Genomic DNA, 20064 nt, shown 5'->3' with positions numbered 1-20064 from the left:
GGAGAAACTTGAATGGGTGAGGTCCTGTTGCAGTCTATTTTGACATGCACTTGGCTTAACTAGGACTCACAGACCGGGTGTCTCATCCTAAATTGGCAAGGACGTTCCTCTTATGTGCCGGGGTATTCCTCTTATGTGCCCGGATGAAGAGCACAGCTTTGCTCTGGAGTCCAGTCATGAGTGTGGCTGAATGACTGATCAGTGCGTGCAAGTTCTAGCCAGTGTGGTTTCTCCCCCTGGTGTTTACAGCCTGACACTGATCATGGACAGACACCTCCCACCCAGGCTAGCTAACCCCTCCCCCTGTGCTGTACCAATTAAACAGCCTGAGATTCCTGGTAGCCACAGGCACACTTAGAGTTCCCAGCTGTTCCCAGCTTCACTTTCAATGTGACTTTCCTTCATTTCCTCAGCAGCTCAGGAGAGCAGCCTGAGTCAGGTGACCCTATGGACATATCCTTAGGGACCTATACCCTCTCCCTAACCCCTCAGAGGGCTGACTGGTTGTTTTGTTTTGAGACAGGGATTCTCTGTGTAGTCCTGGCTGTCTTGGAACTCCCTCTGTAGACCAGGCTGCCCTCAAACTCTCAGAGTTTCACCTGCCTCTGCTTCCTGACTGCTGGACCTAAGCTAAGGCCTGTACCAGCCGCACCGCCCAAGCTGCTGTGTTCTTAAGGGCGAGCCATTGACTTTGTAGGATTCCAGGAAGCCAGAGAAGGGAAACAGATGAACTGGCAGCTCTCCTGCTAGTCAGAACTCCCCCCACCGGGCTTAGGGGTCCAGATGCAATCCATGGAGCAGGCTGCAGAGTTGAGACACCCAGTTATACCCACAGGACCCGGGTCCTAGTTTGATTACTGTTCGATTTCCCACATTTAATGAAATGCTCTACTTTCTTATTTCTATAATTGATTAATGAATGTATTTTTTTAGCAAATACAATTTCAACTTTATTTCCAAAGAAATTACAACTTTATCTTTATTTATACAGCTGTTTGACGCTTTGTGAAATGCTTAGAAGTGTTTTGCCAAGTCACAGACAATATCTTCAAACTTAACTAAGTACACACTGGGCTCGGCTTCAGCCTGGTGTATGACCATGCCAGTTCTCTTGGAGGCATCGTCTTTGGTGTATCCCACATGTTTGCCTATCAGGGCATCCATCAGCTCAAGGTTGATGTCTAAAAGAGGCGGCTTTCTGCACCCTGCCAAAATACAGAGGTCGCCCTCTTTATAGTCTTCTAGAAGCTGGTACATGTACAGCACAGGATCTTTCTCATAGGTTATATAAAAGCTGGCATCCAAGATAGGAGTTTGGCCCAGGACCATGCCCCTCCAATCACCCTCATTGCCATGCTCACCCTCAAATACATGTTCCACTGCTTTGCCAATGATGGCATCAAGAAGGCTGGTGTCAGTGACTTGGGATGATGCTACCCTGTCAGAAGGAATTTTAAGGCACAGTACCCTCTTGTCTTTGTTAACTTCCAGTCCACAGACACAGTCAATGCCATCACATTTCAGCAGGTGGAGAGAGGTCTTTACAGCCACCTGATCCAGCACAGTTCCTTTCCACTGTGTGATGGGCTCATGTCCCTCCTTCTGCCCATGAGAAATTCTGCAGCCCACGATGTTCCTTCGGGGCAGGGATGGGGAAACTTCTCCTCTCCCTGACCAGCTCTCTTCTTGGCCAACTTTGCGCTTCCCATGTTCTGTTCTGCAGCTTTGCTGGTGTGCTGCCCTTCTGCTTCCTGGGTCCTGGAGGGTTCCAAGGTTCTTCCTAGCTTGTACTGTCTTCCTGCCTCTGGGGATAGAGGCTGTCGGAGGGGGCTCCAGATACCTCTGCTAAAAGCCGAGGCGAGGGCGTCCAACCTAAGGAGTGCTCCACACAGAGCTGAGAAGGAGGATTAACGATTTTATTAAACTTTTTGTCCCATACAACGCAGGGATTTGTAGAGTACAACTTGGGAACTTTTTAACATATGCTAAGAATTCAACAGCCATTGGTATGATTATCTCACGCATTGCAAACATGATTCCAGGAGATTTTCAAAACTTGTAGCTGTGCCTGTAGGAACTCAAATCCCCCACACCGGTCACCTTTCCCTGTCTAACACACCACCCCTTCATGAGCACTAGCATGTCTGATCAGTATGAATTTGATTATAGCTTTTACTCTTTAATTACCTTTGCTTGTGTGGCTGTGGTTCTGTGTACATGTGTGTGCACACGTGCATTTCTTCATGTGTGTATGTGCGTTGGTGTGCTGGGCACTCACAGTAAGGGTCACGGTTAGAGGAAAGTGTTTGATGGTGAGCTCTCTCCTTCCACCCTGCTTCTCTACAGTCCCCATTGATTTTGTTGGGTCATATATTAGCCTGGCTGGCCTTGGAGATTTTAGTCAGTTCTGTTGTCTCTGCCTCAGGCTTTGCCGTGTTTGCATATTTTACTTTACATTGTTTGCTACTCAGTAAGCTTTATTTTTGAGGGATCTTGGGATGTTGTATGGGTCTTTAGGCTAACACAACTACCCTCATTATATCCTTGCTCTCGTTTAGCCCTGGTTTCTTTCTTTTTTTTTTAATTATGTTGTATTTTAGGTTTCTTCTTGAAAACCAATTGAACAAAATGTGCTACTTGTGTTTGCGTGTGTGCATGCAAGCTTGTGTGTACCTATGCATGGATTACACCGTAGTTCCATCCTCTTCCCAGTGGCCTGTTCACTTTCCTGAACCTCATAATGGGTTTCCTTCCAATCCCAGCTATTTCCTCACTCCGATGTTGTGTCATACACATTACATACGGTGCCTCCTCTTCTCGCCCACAATACCTGTGTTCCCCTCTCAGAACTGGTCCACTCTTACGTTTCCTGTTTTAAGACTGAAACACAAAGGCACACAAACAGTTGAGCAAGACATTCTCAGGCATTCACACACACACACACACACACACACACACACACGCATTTCTGTTCCTGAGACTGGCTTATTTCACTTAGCATCTTGATCTCCATGTCGACACACGTCCTGCTTATCTCAATTTCCTTCACATGTAATGATGTGACAGTGTTGCTGATTTCTCATCCCCTCCCACATGTTTGTGCTCATCCTGTCGGTTCCCTTCTGAGCCATAGTGAACAGGGCAACCATGAGCCTGGATGTCTGAGGATCCGTGCCCTACATTGATGGATCAGGCAGGAGTCCCCTTTTCCTTGTTCTGAGGAACTTTCATGCTGGCATCCAGGGTCACTTCCCCGGTCTCACTTCCCACCATCAGTGTGTGAGCATCCATGATTCTCCCTGTCCTGCCTGTCATTTGTTGGCCTTGGTTTCCTTGTTACCAGTCATGGTGGAGGGGGGACCTGTCACCTCAAACACCTTTAATTCCCTTCCCGGGATGGTGAGGATGCTGAGCACTTGTTGAAGTGTCTACCTTTGTGGGTCTTCTTTTGAGGGCCTTCTCTTCAGTTCACTACCCCAAGTATTGATTAGATGCTTTGGTTTGTGTTGTGTGGGGCAGTGGGGGTTGACACTAGACAGAAGACCGGGCAATGAAGTTAGTTAAAAAAAAAAAAAACTCGGAATTCTCATAATTGCGAACTCTAGGCATTAGTTCCAATTCAGGCCAGGGCCTACTGGTTTCAGAACAAGTGACGAAAACATTCCACTAGAAGGATCACGTCACTTAGGGACAGCACCTGAGGCCCTCCCCCATGCATATAAAGCATCCTAACCTCTCAAGATTGAGCCAAACAGAGGCATCGACCCCTGGATCCCAGTCCATTCCTGGAATGTGGAACAGGCCTCTGTCCACAAGGGAAAAAGTGCATGAGCTATTTCACCAAGAATCATCCGAGCACATCCGTCTTAGTGAGCTGTAATACTCTTGGGAACAGTTTTCCCTGAGGAAGCCTTCCTCGCTGGATCTTGGCCCGGCCCAGCAGTCTGGGGAGGCTTCGCTGCAGCTACTTGGCTTGACACTGAGGATGCCATTGGCTGTAATTGCACTCCACATCCTGCCACTCCCTTAGTGGCTATTGCTCCGGTCCTAGGGATATAGTGAAGTGTGTAAAATACTCACTGGGCAAGCACTGGTGAGTCAGGGTTCAATACCTTGGGCCACGTCAGCTTTGATCTATGTTTCTTTGTGGTGGGGCCCAAGTGTGTACTCTTGGACAACTATTAGGTGAATCTTAATTCCTCTCCGTGTGTGAGCACCAGGGCAGAGTCTTAGGGTGACTTTGAGATCCTTTCTCAGCCCTCTACTGCTCCTTCACACCACAGAGGAAGTGTCGACCAGGAAATAGCGAGCAAGAGGAGCTGAGGGAGGGGCCTGGCTTAGATGACCACAGAGTACCATCCTTGATAAGACTGCTGAAGTGAAAGGTTTGATTTGGCTTCTAAGAGCAAGAAATCTGAAATCTGAAAGTCAAAACACTTTCTGAATGGCCTTGTAGGGCATCAATGGTAGGAGATGGATGCCGCAGAGTAGGGGATGCCAGGGCAAGGGGTGGGAGGGAGCGGGTGGATGGGTGAGGGAGCACCCTCATAGATGCAGGGGGCGGGGGGCATGAGATATTGGGTTTCTGGAGGGGAAACTGGGAAAGGGAATAATATTTAAAATGTAAATAAAAATATCCAATCATAGGAAAAAATTACTTTCCTGACACACTCTGGGAATGATCAGAAGACCGGGCCCAGAGGTCTGATGTTCTCGTGTCTCCTGGTCCCTAGGAGAACACATTGTTGTCCTGTTTGCATTGATCTGTTAGTACTGGAGTTTCAAGGGTTTGTTAGGCACGCTGTAGGTGCTGGGACTCCAACCTGGGGCCTCTGCATGAGCAGCCAGTGCACATAACCACTGCGCTGTCTTGACACCACACCCATATGATCTTACTAAGGATAAACGCAAATGCCAGATTAACTTGTGGGTTATCTTCTGCCACATTGATTAAATATGTCCCTACAGCATGGACCAAGGTTGCTTTAGTGGATATGAATAGTAGCCCCTACTTTTGTCCTCGGATTGTCATGGGATGGCCTGAGTTCTCACCATGGCACTCAGAGTGACATAAAATTTAAAGTGTTGTCTTTCTTTGTGCAACGTCCAATTAAATGTTTATTTCCTTTTTCAAAACATTATTTTTAGTTTCTCTGCCTCTCTTCCTCTTTGCCTCTCTGTCTCTATCTCTCTGTGTCTCTGTCTCTCTGTCTCTGTCTGTCTCTGTGTCTCTGTCTCTCTCTCTCTCTCTGTTTGTGTGTGTGTGTGTGTGTGTGTGTGTGTGTGTGTGTGTGTGTGTCTGTAAGCTATGCATGTACGTGCAGGCACTTATGATGACCAGCAGAGGGCTCTGGATCACCTAGCAACTGGAGTGACTCGTGATTGTTAGTCCCTGGGCGTGAGGGCTGGGAGCCAAGGAAGATCATCTCCAAGAACAAACAGTCCAAGCTCTCAACCGTGCGCCCTTTCTTCAGATGGCCCCACTCTGCTTCAAGAGTAGCTATTGATGAACTGCACTTTACCATGCAGGGATTCGTCAGGACGTTCCCCCCAAGAAGAACCAGTTAGGCTCTGACTAAATACTACGTAGGTCTTTAGCAGGAAAGACTTCCAAAAAAGGACACTCACTGTTCTAGAAAGTGGCACTGAAGTGTCCAAATGATCACTTTTGAGAAATGAAAGAACTGACTGCAACACAGAGCAGAGTGACCTCAAAGTGAAGCCAGAGGAGAGGGTACGAGGCCGACATGTGTCCCACACTGCAGACCTTGCTGCCTGAGTTGAGCCTGTGCGAACTTCGATCAACCATAGATCTGATTATTGTTGTTGCCGTGGGTTTTTTTTGCAACTCATAGAATTTCTACTTGACGCAAAGGGGCTTTCTTCCTGAGGGTTAGGACTGAGAATCTAGGAGAGACAGTTGTAGACAATCTAGGACCAAGAACAACCTGGCCTAGAGTGTTTCCTCAGCCCACCCCATTGTTTTGCCAGAGAAACAAGAGCACATGTGCTGTTCAAGCCAGCTGCTATGCCAGGAGCAAGAGTCAGATTTGCCTCAGGAATGACCCTGCCTCTACCATGCTCCTTGGTTGATATCCACGCCCTAACCACTCACGGTATTCAGTGGTTACAACCTCAGAGATTGTTCCACAAAAACTTCGGCTACAGAGACATCTGGGATACAAGGTCTGCAGCTTTCCAGAGACTCAAACCAAGCAAGACATGCAGATGGCAAGCCACAACAGGTAACATGGTGACTGGGTCAGACCACAGGATGGAAACACAAGCCAGGAAGAGTCAACGCCTCCCTGAAGGTAACCAGTGGGAAGGCTCACCTGGCTACCCTGTAAGAGCAGACTTGCACACTTTCAACCAGGGAGCACGACCTTTGCTGACCTGACTTCTTGTGATTGATGCTTGGGGTTCATGCTCCTGATAGTGATCTGCCAGAACTTCCCTCTCTCTGGAAGGAGCCCCTTGGCCACATATGGCAAGACAAACGGGAAAAGCGCTGTCAAAGGACCGCCTGCCACGTGTGCCCAGATGTTCCTCTTTCAACTGGGAGAGCTGAGGGCATTGTCCCAGTCCTGGGCTCTGAGGATACTTCAGGCCCAGTGCCCACAGGGGAACAGTCCCTAAGTTGGAGAACACAGGAGCCAGCTGCCCTCTGTTCCTGTCTTCTGCCTTTCTTCTTGCTCTTGCCTTGCTCTGGAATCTGACCCTCAGGGAATGTGTCTGTATATCTCAGACTGTGGCACCTGGGACATCAAGCCCAGAGTGAAAGCTTTGTCCTGGCTGCTATCCTCTAGTGAGTGCATTCCCTGAGCACGGGTTAGGTAGGGAAAACTGCTTCTGAGACCTTGTCCAGGTTGGAGCCAACCAGTCTCTGGTTGTCTTTTTTGCAGGAAGTTAGGGAGCTCTGGGATGCTCTCAGCCTTCTTGTGCCTTAGCCACGTTCACCAAAGTCAAGATGCCTGGACTCCATGGAATGGGCCTACATAGAAATCATGCACATATGTGCATTCGCACTCACACTGGCACACGCACACACACACACACACACACACACACACACACACACACACACACACACACACATGCTCATGCACACACACATCCAAACTTGTCGCCTCAGAGAACCCAACCTCTGTCTACCAGTCCTTTTCCTGATGTTTCTCCAGGACACTTTCAGAGGCCCAGTGTCATTACAGGCATTGACTCAGCTGGAGCACTGGTTCAGCCTTCCACATCTGCTGAGCTCTGCATCCTCTCAAAGGGCTGAGTGACAGGGCACAGGTGAGATTAATGAGCACTCAAGGAGTCCCACGAATGAAGGGTTCATTCTCACCACTGCATGGTTGTGGATGCAATTGATGAGGTGATCTTTTTTATTTGAGGTTTGCTGTCGGCCTAACATTCTGTCTTTGTTTCTGTTATGATCATGATCCACACTTAATGTCTGACTTGTAGACATTTGAGTGCAGAATGAAACCACTAACTGGTTGTGTGTAATCCTAGTCTCTAGTCAGCCACCTTTATCCATAATTAGGGGATGAGACACATCTGCACCGGTGCAGAGACCCTCACACACAGCACAGCAGGTGGTGGGGGAGTCCACCTAGAGGTGTACATTCACAGGTCCCCTCCTCAAATGAGGCTTAAGTCAGGACCCTGAGCCGATTTACCTTAGATTCAATTCAAGGAGTTGGAGGAGGGACGGAATATCAGTGGGAAATTCTGTGGTCTTAAAGCCTTGGGTTCTTAGCAAAGTTGGGGTGGCCTTGGTTATATCTTTGCACCTTGGAAGGAAGTAGACTTACACTGAGAGAAGGCAAGAGAACTGGATGGTTTTGGTCAACTTGACACAGAGACACGAGGAGAAAAAAATTCAACTAAGAAATTACCTCCACTTTTCTTCCTGTGGTCACGTCCATGGGCTATTTTCTTGGTCCCTGAGGAGTTCCATAAAGACCACTGTGGGCAGCACCACTCCTAGGCAGTGGTTCTCTGTTACACAAGAAGGCAAGCTGAGGAAGCCAGGGAGAACAAGTCAGTGAGTAACTTTCTTCCATTTTTCTTGCCTCTGCTCCTGCTTGACTCCTTACCCTGACTTTTCCTCAGTGAAGGGTTTCACTGGGATGCCAATTAAACCAACCATTTCCTCCCTAACCAAGGCTTTTTGCCCTGGCGTTGATCACAGCCGTAGAATTCAAACTGGGACAACAAACAGCCGAAGGCAGTCCCATGCACATGGATTGCTGCGGGATATTTGATTAAACTCTTAAACCTTGAAACCAGAGATTGCGCATTTTTCTTGAATAATGTGTTCCTAGTTGTGGTATGGCTCAACCTTAGTACACACCTTAATCACAACAGAGAAGGTAAAGTACAGTGCAGAAAGTAGCATCATGTTTAAAAGTTCCGTCTAATTGAGTGGCAGACGAAGCGATGAATCTAAGAAAATTTGACAGAAGAGTATATGCCTCACTCTCACAAGAAGAGAGAGGAAAAAGAGCTACTTAAAAGAACAGTGCAGAGAGAAATGACAAGGAAGCAGCTTTACTGGGTGAGTTTATAAAGAGGAGGAAGAACCAAGAAGGGGTGAGCTTCTTCCAAGTACGTCTTAGAGGCTGAAAACATTCTAGGCCTAGGTAGGATCATGTGGAGGCTCCAAGCTTCTAAGACGAGGCTTAAGCTATCGTCAGAGTCTACAATTACACTAAGAGAATGAACAATGCATTTGCAGGGGAGGAAAAATGCAACACCCTAGTCCATTGCTTGAGGGGGAGCAGGTCCTGACTCTGAAGGAGACTATGAGCAGGACCAGGGATGTGGATCAGGACAGAGTGGATCTTTTATTGGGTCCCTTAGTCTCCCAAGTCCTTATGAGCTAGTCAATGTCGCAAAGACAAACCTGAGCGTGACCTCTGGTTGAGCATGAGATCCTGTCCCACAGTCAGAGCAGTGTCTCAGGGAACTAAGAACTGGGAAAGAAAACACATTTTTCCCAGAGCAGACAAGAGACTGAGGCAGTTCTCCAGGAGGTGTCCTGACATTTCCTGGAAAAGCATCTGAGAGCAAGCCAGCACCCAAGATCACCAGGGAGAGCTAAAAACCCACTCTCTTATCTGTAAGGAGTCAACTTAGTGGTTTGGCAGGACCCTGTGAGGTGAAGAGGCATGACGGGAGCCTGGAGGGGGGTGCTAAGACACCTCGGTGCTTCTAAGACGAGTATCCTCATGCCTACGAGACTCCAGTTGCTGCTGCCGCCTTTCTGGGCATTGCACACCTAATGATGCCCTTTAATATACACTGGAAGCAGCATTGTTGGCCAGAACCAAAAAAAAATTCAAGTTAGAGAGGGCCAAGAGCTCCTGGTGTCTTGAATCTGCCTTTCTTCCTCCAGGTCCCAAAATCAGAAGCCTGTGAATGTGGTGTTGACAAAACTCCCTTGTAGAGAGACTCTCCTATGTCTCTGTAGAAGCATCTCCTGCCAATAAGTAGGCATCCGATTGGCTGAGGCAGGAAATAGAAGGGAGATCCACCAGCAGAGAGTGTGGAGGGAGGAAAGGAGGGATGGGGGAGGGGGAGGGAGGGAGGATCCTGGGACTGAGGCAAGAGCAGAAGCTTGGCCCTGAAATCTGAAGATGTTGGACACATGAAACTGAGGACAGGTAACCAGAAACGTGGCAGACATTAACTAGAAGAAACAAGTTATGAAAGGTACAAGCTAGCCTGAGAATGATCCAGGGCTTACAGCCTGGGCATTTGCTCATAAATAAGTCTCAGCATTGTAATTCTGATAACAGAGATGGTGGGTAGAAAAGGCAGCGGTTACTAATGGACACTGAATGTGAGGTTAGAATCCAGGCTTAGAGCCTGAGAAACCTTGGTTGCAAGACAACTTCCCAGCCAAGCAGCAGTAAACCACAGAGAGGCAATGCAGAAGTCACAAGGTATAATCATCACCATCATCATCATATAGCAACAACAATACTTTTAAAAACTTGCTGAAAACTTACTGAGAGGAAAGGGCTCTTCTACTGGCCCCTCAGTGCAGCTCCTGGGTGCTGCTCCTCTAATTGGTGACTCCTGAGCCCATACAGCTGGAGGGTGCAGTGCTGATCAAAGGTCTCTCTCAGGCCACAGCTTTAATGCACTTCCCTGGTGCAGCAGAGGAACTGAGCAGCCTGGGCCTGTCAGAACCCAGCATGTGCCTATGGGAGGAGCCTGCAATGGCCCCTAGACAAAAACAGTGCACTGGAATTCTGAGAGCCTGATCTACCTTCCCAGAGAGGGCAGCAGATACAGGGCAAAGAGCAGCTCCAGCCCCTAACTGTCAAGGGCAGCCTGCTGGACCAAGCAGAGATGGTAGCCAGCGGCCATAGACATGCGCTGGCCTCAGCAGCCTGCAGAAAGGCAGAAAGGCAGAAGGACTACATATACTGCTGTTTTGACTGTGAGCAAGAAGGGACTATGGTCAGGAGTGATTGTAGTTTTCTAGAACAACTTTTAAGTTCAGAATAAAGCAGGCGTAACTAAGAGAGGGATGGGAGGTGGAACGCTAGGTCAGAGGCCACAGAACAAAGGTGAGAGGAAACTTTAAATCAGAATAAAGAGTCTTGAAAGGTTCTGATCCGGAACCTAGAATGAGAGCAGAAACTATTTCCAGAGGAGAAAAATGCACAAAGGCTTGAGGAAGGAAAATGGCTGCCAATACAGGCTTAATATTCTCAGTCAAGAATCCAGATTCTGCTTAAACATGCCACATTAAAGCAGCATCCTATAACAGATTACGTGTCTCATTTTGTAGATTTCAAAAATTTAAAACATGCATGTATGTTGATATATCATACACTGGCTATACATTCGGACTTCCACAGGGCTTCTGCCTTGAATTTGGAAAAGGATCATTCTGAAATTCTACACTTATTACCCATGATGGCTATCTGGGAAATGCCTTGGCAAACTCGACCTGATGATGCCTTAACACGTGTATCCCTTATACAGTTTTAAAGACATCGTGGCATAGAAAACGTCACAGAAGTACATTACCAACCTACAGGTCAAACAATTATGGAGAGCTCTCACAGGACTCTAAAGGAAGGGCTCATACAACAAAGGGGGAATATGGGGTCTCTCAAAAGATAGATTGCATACTGTTTCATTGGGTTTAAATGTTTTAAATGCCAAAGAGGCAGATAAAACACCAGCTAAAAAGCACTAGGTCTTAGAAAGGACTCTGAATCAGGTCAGAATAATATCTGATAACCTCAGAATAGAAGGCAAGAAATGTGGGGCATCAAGGAAGAGAATATGCTCCTGCTTCAACAGAAAAAGGAAAACTGTCCGGTCCTTCAAAATTAATAAATGTCAGAGTTAACTGGGAGAAAACTCCTCAAGATCCTGACTACAGACAAAAAGAAAGTAATCATGAAGACCAACCAAAAGGGTAACTTGATTGTCTGATCCCTCTACATGGGAACAGCACTCAGACGGACTGAGACGTGAAAAAGTCTCCAGCCAAGACCTCGGGTGAGCATTGCCAGTAAATCTTGTTGGCCACAGACTCCTCAGGACAGATCCACGCCATTCAAAAGAATGGCATGGGTGAAAATTCACATTAAACTTCGGTTATACAGTCCAAGATTACATTTAAAAGAAAAACCAAAACTTTACCTGCTCATCAAATCCTCCTTAACCGATTGAGCACACCTCGTACCCCATCAGTGTGCGGTTCATGCAAAAGCGTACATTACCTATAGAAGTCTATACTTACAGTCACCAATGAAGTAAAAGAAGCCATGAGAAGATCTGCTGTCAGGATGCTGAGTATGATACTATGACCCTGAGACATATTCATTCTATCAACCTGCTAGGCTCAGCCTCAGACTGCAGCCAAAGCCATTTCATCAAATCCCCTTCTACGGCAACTTCAAAGCTGCTGGTTCTAGTTGGTCCAGCCCTTCAGACTGTCCCATGAACGTTTTGATTCAAGCCCCACACTTTCTCAGAACTCAGAGACTGGACAACTAAAGTTATAGCCAGCTTTCTTAAGGCAGGCCGAGATTCCAATTCTTTGGGCACCCACAGGTAAAAGATACCACCAAACGGCAGGAAGCGATGTGCAGAGAATGACACCCTATTCACAAAAGGACGGGGTGGGTGATTTTGCTTATTTATAAGGTAGTATATGTTTGCCATCTTTTAAGGGGGCCTGGGTAAAAGTTGTTAATGGTCCTGATTAGGGTGGAAACAAAGGAAAGGAGTTTAGACTCGGTGATTTCTTTTTTTCCTCTTCCTTTTTCTTTCTTCTATTCCTTTTCCTGTCTCCTAACTAATGTTCAGGTGGAAACATGGGTAGAATGTGTGAAAAGAAAACCGGGATAGAAAAATAATAGCAATACACACACACACACACACACACTCTACACACACATATGTGTGTATGTGTATGTGTGTGTGTATGTGTGTATGTATGTATGTATGTGTGCATGCATAAGAATACAAGTGTAGATTATGGAATCTATTTTTAGACCAAAGGACATCAATAAGCCAAATAATTTTACATTTGGCCTGGGCTTTGTATCTCGATGCAGATGGAGGATTCTGTTTTGCTGCTTTCACTCTTGTTTAATGTACTGTACCTATGTAATGTGAAATTTTAGTCCTTGAAGGATGGAGACAGAATGCAGTCTAAGTCGGGGACAAATAAGACACAGGGAAGTCGATGGCCAAGCTCTGCCAAGACAAGGTAAGCAATCTGTCACAATGCCTGCTTCACAGAAAAGTCTGTCAGATATTCTGGGCTGGAAGGCTCAAGATGGATGCTGCAAAGACTCCTGCACACTTTGGGTGACTGTCTGGGCAGTCAAGCTGTCCCTGTCATTGCTATAGATTTGGAGTTTCGTGATCTGTACTTCTAGCATACGCAGGCCATTTTACTCCTCAGGTCTCTGATGGGGTTGAAGACTAAGGACATTTGTTTTAAGGCCTAAGGAGATGTTCTTTGGTTTATAAATGCATAGAATATAATAGAATATGCATGTAAATAAATAGAAAATAATTTATTTACAGAAACCCAAACCCAACTGCCAAGATAGGAATAATATTAGAATACTGTTCTTCTAAGGTGGCTAAATACAGTCAGGCTGGACACTGGATTTCACAGTTGTTCCTAGGTACGAAGTTTAGTGACGTTAGAGAAAGGGCCTTTTATTGGACGATAAGGGGGAGATGTAGAGAGAATCTCTTCCATAGTCTGTGCAAGCATCACCTGTAATAAAAAGCTGATGGGCTGTTAGCTAAGGCAGCAAATAGAAGGTGGAACACTGGGCAGAGACCCATAGGACTTTGGGAAAAAGTCAAGACCTGGAGATTGGCCCCAAAGGCTGAGGAAACCAGAAGCATGAATCTGAGGAGAAATAACCAACCATGTGGCAGACACAGACTAGAGTAAACAGGTTATATAAATTACAAGCTGGTTGGAGAACGGGCCACAGCTTATAATCTGGGCATTTATTCTCAGAGTCATGATTCTGGAAATAAAGAGTCTGGGTAGAAAAGCTCCCAGTTACACTTTGTGTTGACTTAGCCTCTCTCTCTGCAGAACACTTGTCCAAAGTGCACCTCATTCTTGAAAGTCCAGATGGTTAGTTTGACATACTCACTATCCAGCTACAAAGTCCACTGAGGCACTCTGCTGCCTGTAATTCTAGACTTGTGAATATCCATCTGTCTGATCTGCAGAAGCAGAAGCTCAGAGAGGGCATTCTCATTCTCATGGAAATGAAAGGTCCCTGGGCCCAAAGTGGAAATAGCCACTCTGGGTTATAGCGTGCTGTGCTTGGTCCATTTCTGCCTCTGACCTCACAAAGAGACACTGTGATAGAAGAATGAGTGTCCCCTCTATAAGGCAGTGGGCTGGTCTGTGGTTTTGTCTGTACTGACCAGGTAGCTGTTTTGGGTAACCTGTGGGACTCCTTCCTCGGTGTCTAGTTTGTCAGTTGTCAGATTGAGGACCTCAGTTCAGTTAGCTGTTTGGTAGTTGTGAGTTATTTTACGTTAGAATCTGACGTGTGCACCTGAGCACAGTGAATACCTAGCCTCATGGCGAGGCACTCCCAAAAGAAGAGCATAGGGCGTCAGTATAAGATGCTTTCTTCCATTGACCACGGTGAATTCGGCACAGTGAAACTCGCCTGCCACAGGAAAACCGAGGCCCTCGTGGCCATAAAGACTATACAGATCACAGAGAGGTGCATAAAAAGGATCCTGTCAGAAGTATCAATACTCAAGATGCTACACCATCCAAATATTATTTGCCTCTATCAAGTGCTGGTAACAGAAAAACATGTTCACCTTGTGACTGAGTTTGCTCCAGGAGGAAACTTATATGATTTGATAGCTGAAGATGGCCCCCTTCAGGAAGAAGTGGCAAAGAAAAATTTTGGACAGATCGTGTCAGCAATCAAATACTGCCACACACTCGATATTGTCCACCGGGACATTAAACCACAAAACATCGTGGAAGATGAAGACGGGCTCATGAAGGTCATCGATTTTGGCCTTGCAGCACATCAGAGACCTGGCACCTTACTGAGTGGGAAATGTGGGACCAAACGTTTTGCTGCACCAGAGATTTTACTCGGGGAGCCATATGATGGAAAAAAGTCCGATGTGTGGAGTCTGGGCGTGCTGCTCTACTTTATGACCGCCGGGTACGTCCCCTTCAAAAGAGTTACCGATAAAGATACTGGGGAAGAGATCATTACACGGACCTATGCTATCCCATCTCACTTTTCTGGGCAGCTCGAAAATCTTATTCACCAAATGCTCACAGTTCCCATAGAGAAGAGGCCCTTCATTGAGGCTATTGAAGAACACCCATGGGTCATAAAGTCTGAACCAAATATGTCACCTAAGACCTACCCAGACACCCAAATAATAGATGTGCTCTGTGGCATGGGGTTTAATGCCAGTGAGATTAGGGAGTCATTGAAAAACCAAAAATTTGATGAACCAATGGGGGCATATTTAATTTTGAAAGAACAAGAAGACAAGAGGGTTGCGTATACATCAATCACATCATCCAAGCCTCTGAACCTGTGCCGTACCCCATCCCCATCCAAGTCATATCCCTCTGTCCCTGGTCTTCCCCTAGTGAGAAGGGGCAGTGAGCCCAACTTTTGCCCACTCCACATCTGGCCCTCAGGAGAGCATGGGCCTGTTGCCTTGGCACCGCCAAGATACAAGGTGGCCAGAAGTGTCTCTATGCCTCCCATTTCTGTAGATTGTACCAACAAGAAGAGCAGTACTTTTAGCTGTTACCTCCATTCTGGACATGGGAGTGACCCATGTATCTGCAGAAGCCTATTGGAGGACGAATTGCCTGTGCTTCCTGACCAAGACTATGACATTGAAACATCATCTCCCCCTCAGCAGATGGGGTGCTTTAAGAGACTGAGGAACAGCATCAGGGAGTGCCTGTCAAGACTCAGTTGTTTGCCCAGGGCTTGGAAGAAAAGAACCCAGCAAAGATTCTCCAAGAAAGTGGCACCCCTGAAAGAGGCAGGAGGCCAAACCCAATGAAGGGTTAGCAGGCATCGGAGGCGCAAGCTCTGCTTTGTGTTTTGTGTTCTCTGTCTTTATTCGTGTCTTCTTGTTGGAAAAATCAGAAAGGTGTACATTTCTAGGGTCTCCTGGGATGTCAGATGCATTTCTACTCCAGCTGGATAAACCCTGATCCTGGGCTCACCACCTCAAGAGGAAATCCGGCTGGACCATGCCTAGGTGCTATCTGATGCAGCTACACTAGCAGTAATGAGCAAGAGCTGTGGGTACTGCCAAGGTGAAAGGGGACGTGGGGAGCTGTTGTCCATGGGGAATATATTCTGAGAGAGACTCTGCTTGGGGACCTAGAGCCTGGCAGAGTGACCATGGTCAAACACAAAGGGGCCACCTCAGTGTCCCCCTACATTTGCACTGGACAGGCAGAGTGTGCTGAGTCCTGTGAAGCCTCACATGGTTACTTGGATGCCTACATGGGGAAGCTGAGCTGGATGCCCACTTACTGAGTATCCTGGGTACCCTATCCAGTGGAGATGGTTTCAGTGTCACCAGAATCTCCACAGTGGCATGCAGATCCTTGGCATACCATACCATGCTGGTCTTACCAACCAACTCCTACTCAGGGCAGACTAGCTGGCAGAGGATCTTCACGGCCACCAGGCTCAAGGCAGCAATGCCTCACAGTGATTCCATCAGGACACTGACCCCTGGCCTTCTCAACTCTCCCTTCTTCTCATCATCACAGGTGAACCCAACAGAGGCCTGCTCAAGAGCAAGTAAGGAGCAGAGACGGGAAGCATCCCACCACAGCTCTGCTCTCAATCCATTCAATGCCTGTGCTGCCTTGGGCAGTTCCTGTGCGGTCACAGGACAGGCCTAGGGACACCCATCCAACATCCCACCCCCGTGCATACCTAGGAAGCACCTTGATGGCCTCTCACACTAACTAGGCTCCCTTGGGTCTACGCTTAATCTCCAGAAGCCTGTGAACTTCCCATTGTCCTGTGAGTCCCCCCTGGGAGACGTAGGACATAGTATATGGCTGACAGCAGGAGGCTCTGAGGATATAGGAGATGGGCTTCAGTTGTGAGAACATGAATGGACTCCAGGATCTGACCCAGAACCAATCCCAGGAGTGCTCCAGCTGTGCACATGAAAGGCTTCTGTCTACAGTGAGTGTGTGGTGAGTCTACATTGCAGAAGGACCACACACAGGGGTTGAGGGAACACAAAGTGAAAGGTCAGCCGCCATGCAGTTCAGTCAGCCTGTGTGACCTGCTTTCCTGTGGGAAGCATTGGGGCAGGCACACAGCACATCTGTCTCACCGAGCCCAAGAAAGCTGCAAACCTTGTGAGTGAACCTCGAAGGCTTCAGTGACTGAGAAACAAGAACTTTCTGACCATCTTTCTGACACTCGGTCTTCCACATCTGAAGAGACTGGAGGAGGGTCTCCTCTTATGTGTCAGAGGGTAGCCTTGTGACCAGTGCCACTGCGTTTCCTTGGGATGTTGTTCCCAGGCCGTGGGCTGTTCGGCACGGCAGGGCTTGGTGTCCGAGCCATCTGGCTTGCTCCCTGCTTTCTGGGCTGGGCCTGCCCATGTGCTCCGTCTACAGTCACCTGTGCCCACGTCATTGCTGGAGTTGTCCTCTCTCACGGGCCCCACTTCACTCTACTTAAATACTCGAGACTTCCAGTGTGAAAGCGGGGTCTGAGATCCAATCCCGTGTTCGAGGCTGACTCTGTCAGGCTGTGATCAGTGCTCCCGTCAGAAGACATTCACGAAACCTGTGCTGTGTGCAAAGCCCTCACTACTTGCTGGATCCCGGGATCTTTAGGCCTGAAGACCTACCTGTCGCCAGCAGCAGACATACTGGCAGAGTCCAGGAAAAACAGGAAGACAAAAATGGTGGTGTAGGGCTACATGAAAACATCTAACAAGGTAAGGGACAGAGAGAATGCACGGTAGTCCAGGGAGCAAGGAGACACTTCTGTGAAGGCCACAGCCGGTCAGAGCCTGGGAGGGAAGAATGGAATGGACAGAGGTCCATGGGAGAAGCCATGTGACACGCTGCCAGCCTGAATCCCTGGACATGATGGTGTCTTTCTGTGACAGTGCAGTGTTTGTGGTCACCCAAGGGGAAGCTGTTTGTAAGTCCACTTCAGATGAAACGTCCAGAAACTCATAATAGTGCTCAGGCTCTGGCGTTCTTGATGTCCACACGAGGAAAATACTCAAAGGGTTCACTGCCCTGTGCCCTGAGGATCAGAAAACACAGAGAGGGGTCAGAACCATGGGAAAGAACAGGGCCAACTAGAAACAGGGATCATGGTGGCATCCCAGAATCTAGAGGCTCTGATCCAGCTGTGGGGCTCCACCCTCTCTCACTTACACCTATGGGTGTGCCAAAGCCAGTGGTGATTCTAGGTAAAACGTGTCACCAGGACCTACGTATGCTTCCCCTCCAACTCGAAGGATCTGTAACGTGAGGTAACTACTTCAGTGTCCTAGGTATTTCTAAGTCCTCTAAGATGAAAGTTTCCAAGATAGGCAGGTGTATTGATCAGGCTATTTCTCTCCTGTCTCATCAGCTAGCCCTAATCTCTCTAGAATTCCACAGCTGAGGCATTAGTACAGTAGGAAGCTGCCACAAGGCTTCTGGGATGAGGTTGCCTGTGGCTGAAGCCAAAATCCAACAGGTGTGTGCCCAAGTCCTCTGTTCCATGACTGTCATGAACACAAAGAGCAACGGGTCCTTTTGGCTCTCCAAGACAGTGTTTCTTATCTTCACACGCATGCCTATAACTATCCCTGAAAGAAGTCAAGAGTAGTAACTGAAGGTAGGAATTTAGAAGCAGGAACAAGAGTAGAGACCATGAAGGGTTCTTTTACTGGCTTGTACACCATGATTTCCTTAGCATGTTTCATATTGCCCAGCTGAGCTACCATCCAGACTGGATTAAACACAGTGAGAAATCATGAAAATGTACTGCAGACTCACTTGTCAATCTGAAGATGGTATGTTCTTAAGGTTTTCTTCCAGAATGACATTCAGCTGACTAAATAGTCAGAAACACAGATGGGGAGAGGCGATCACATCCTGGCAGGCCAGACACTTCAGGGTGTAAGCTGTCCTCACTCTTGGAACACTAATCGGCCTGACCTTACCTCCTGTCATATTTTCACTCAGGCCTCTTTATCAGGTGACTCAGCTGCTCACCCCCACCCTCCAATCAATTCTATCCTCCATTTGTTTGATTTCTGGAGTTAGTTGCTGCTGTGCTCACCTGCAGAGGATGGTCATTGATTCCCTATGGAACCTGAGTTTGCACAGGACATAGAGGGTCCGGACTGTCCCTATCCCAGAGTCAGCATGAGATGAAGCCCAATGGCACATGTGACCCCTTTCCCTCACCGCCCTAAAGGACATGCTGTTCCATTAGCTTCCTGACACACAACTTGCTGACGTCCAGTAGTCGATGGCCTTGGCTATTCTTGATGGCCACTGCATGTCTCAAGTGCAGGCTTTAGTCATTCAGGACAAGGCAATGGCCCATCAGTTCTCCCGTCTCTGCACTTGCTCCAGTGTCCTTCCCTCCTGAGCGCTTTGGCTCTTACCCTAGTTGTAATCTACACGGGGGTGTCTCATGCAGTAGGAAGTTCTCAGCAAAGGTGGGCTTGCCCTTGTCCATGGTACCATGGTTCCCTCACCTTGCATCTAATGCCTTCCCCTCCTTCAGCTTCTCCTCTGCAGATGATGGCGCCCTCCTACAGAAGCTGGTGCATTGAGGCCAGAAGGACATAGCTCTCTGACGATGAGGGCAGGTGGTCATTATTGCAGAGGATCACATCTCAATACCAACGCTGAACTGGAAACACAGAGTAAAACCCTCCTCCCTGAGCAAGGTATGCAGGAATATGTGAGGCTGTTGTACACAGGAGCAAATGTCCAGGTGGAATATAATGTGATGGTGTGGTGCCCGGCAGAGGGACAAAGGTCAACGCTCTAATGGTCCACCTCAGCGTCTCCCTGTGGTTGAGAAGAACACCCAGTGCTGAGCTCCATCAGTGTGTCAGTGTGGGGCGTCACCCTCTGTAGAAGTGGGAGAGACTGGACTCCCACCATAGTGGACTGCATTCTGTCCAGTAAGACAGCAACCAACCCAGTAAGGCAGTGTGTGGACAATGGGACAGAATTCTCTACATGGACCCAAGTCACAAGAGCAGGGCCTCTTTGTCAGCTGCCAAAAGCATTTGGTAATCAGGGAACAAAACCTGAGCAGATGCCCTCAATGCCTCTACCCTGAGACTAAATGTCACCCATCCTCATAGACACTTAAGCAGTGTTCTTTTCTCCTCTTCCCCCATTGGTTCTATCTCCTATCAAGGTGAAGACATTTCCTTCCCGTGGTCAGACCTGAGTCTTTCTCCAGACATCAGGTAACACAATTGAAAAGAGGATCTGGACCTCTCTGTGCTCGCATGTCATATGGA

At 47.7% G+C, this 20064-nt stretch overlaps 1 protein-coding gene and 1 pseudogene across 1 annotated transcript; one reads left to right on the top strand and one right to left on the bottom strand.

Moving 5' to 3' along the window:
- Nucleotides 1-1014: 1014 nt before the first annotated feature.
- LOC116898552 lies at nucleotides 1015-1724 on the bottom strand (annotated as a pseudogene).
- Nucleotides 1725-14109: 12385 nt separating this feature from the next.
- LOC116898551 (putative sperm motility kinase W) lies at nucleotides 14110-15591 on the top strand. Its single transcript, XM_032899763.1, has one exon. It carries the CDS (start codon nucleotides 14110-14112, stop codon nucleotides 15589-15591), a length of 1482 nt encoding a protein of 493 aa, XP_032755654.1.
- Nucleotides 15592-20064: the final 4473 nt, after the last annotated feature.

This window comes from Rattus rattus, chromosome 4 (assembly GCF_011064425.1).
Source record: "Rattus rattus isolate New Zealand chromosome 4, Rrattus_CSIRO_v1, whole genome shotgun sequence".
NCBI classification, from domain to species: Eukaryota; Metazoa; Chordata; class Mammalia; order Rodentia; family Muridae; genus Rattus; species Rattus rattus.
The sequence above is the reverse complement of the archived record's forward strand: the minus strand, read 5'-3'. Positions and strand labels throughout refer to the sequence as shown.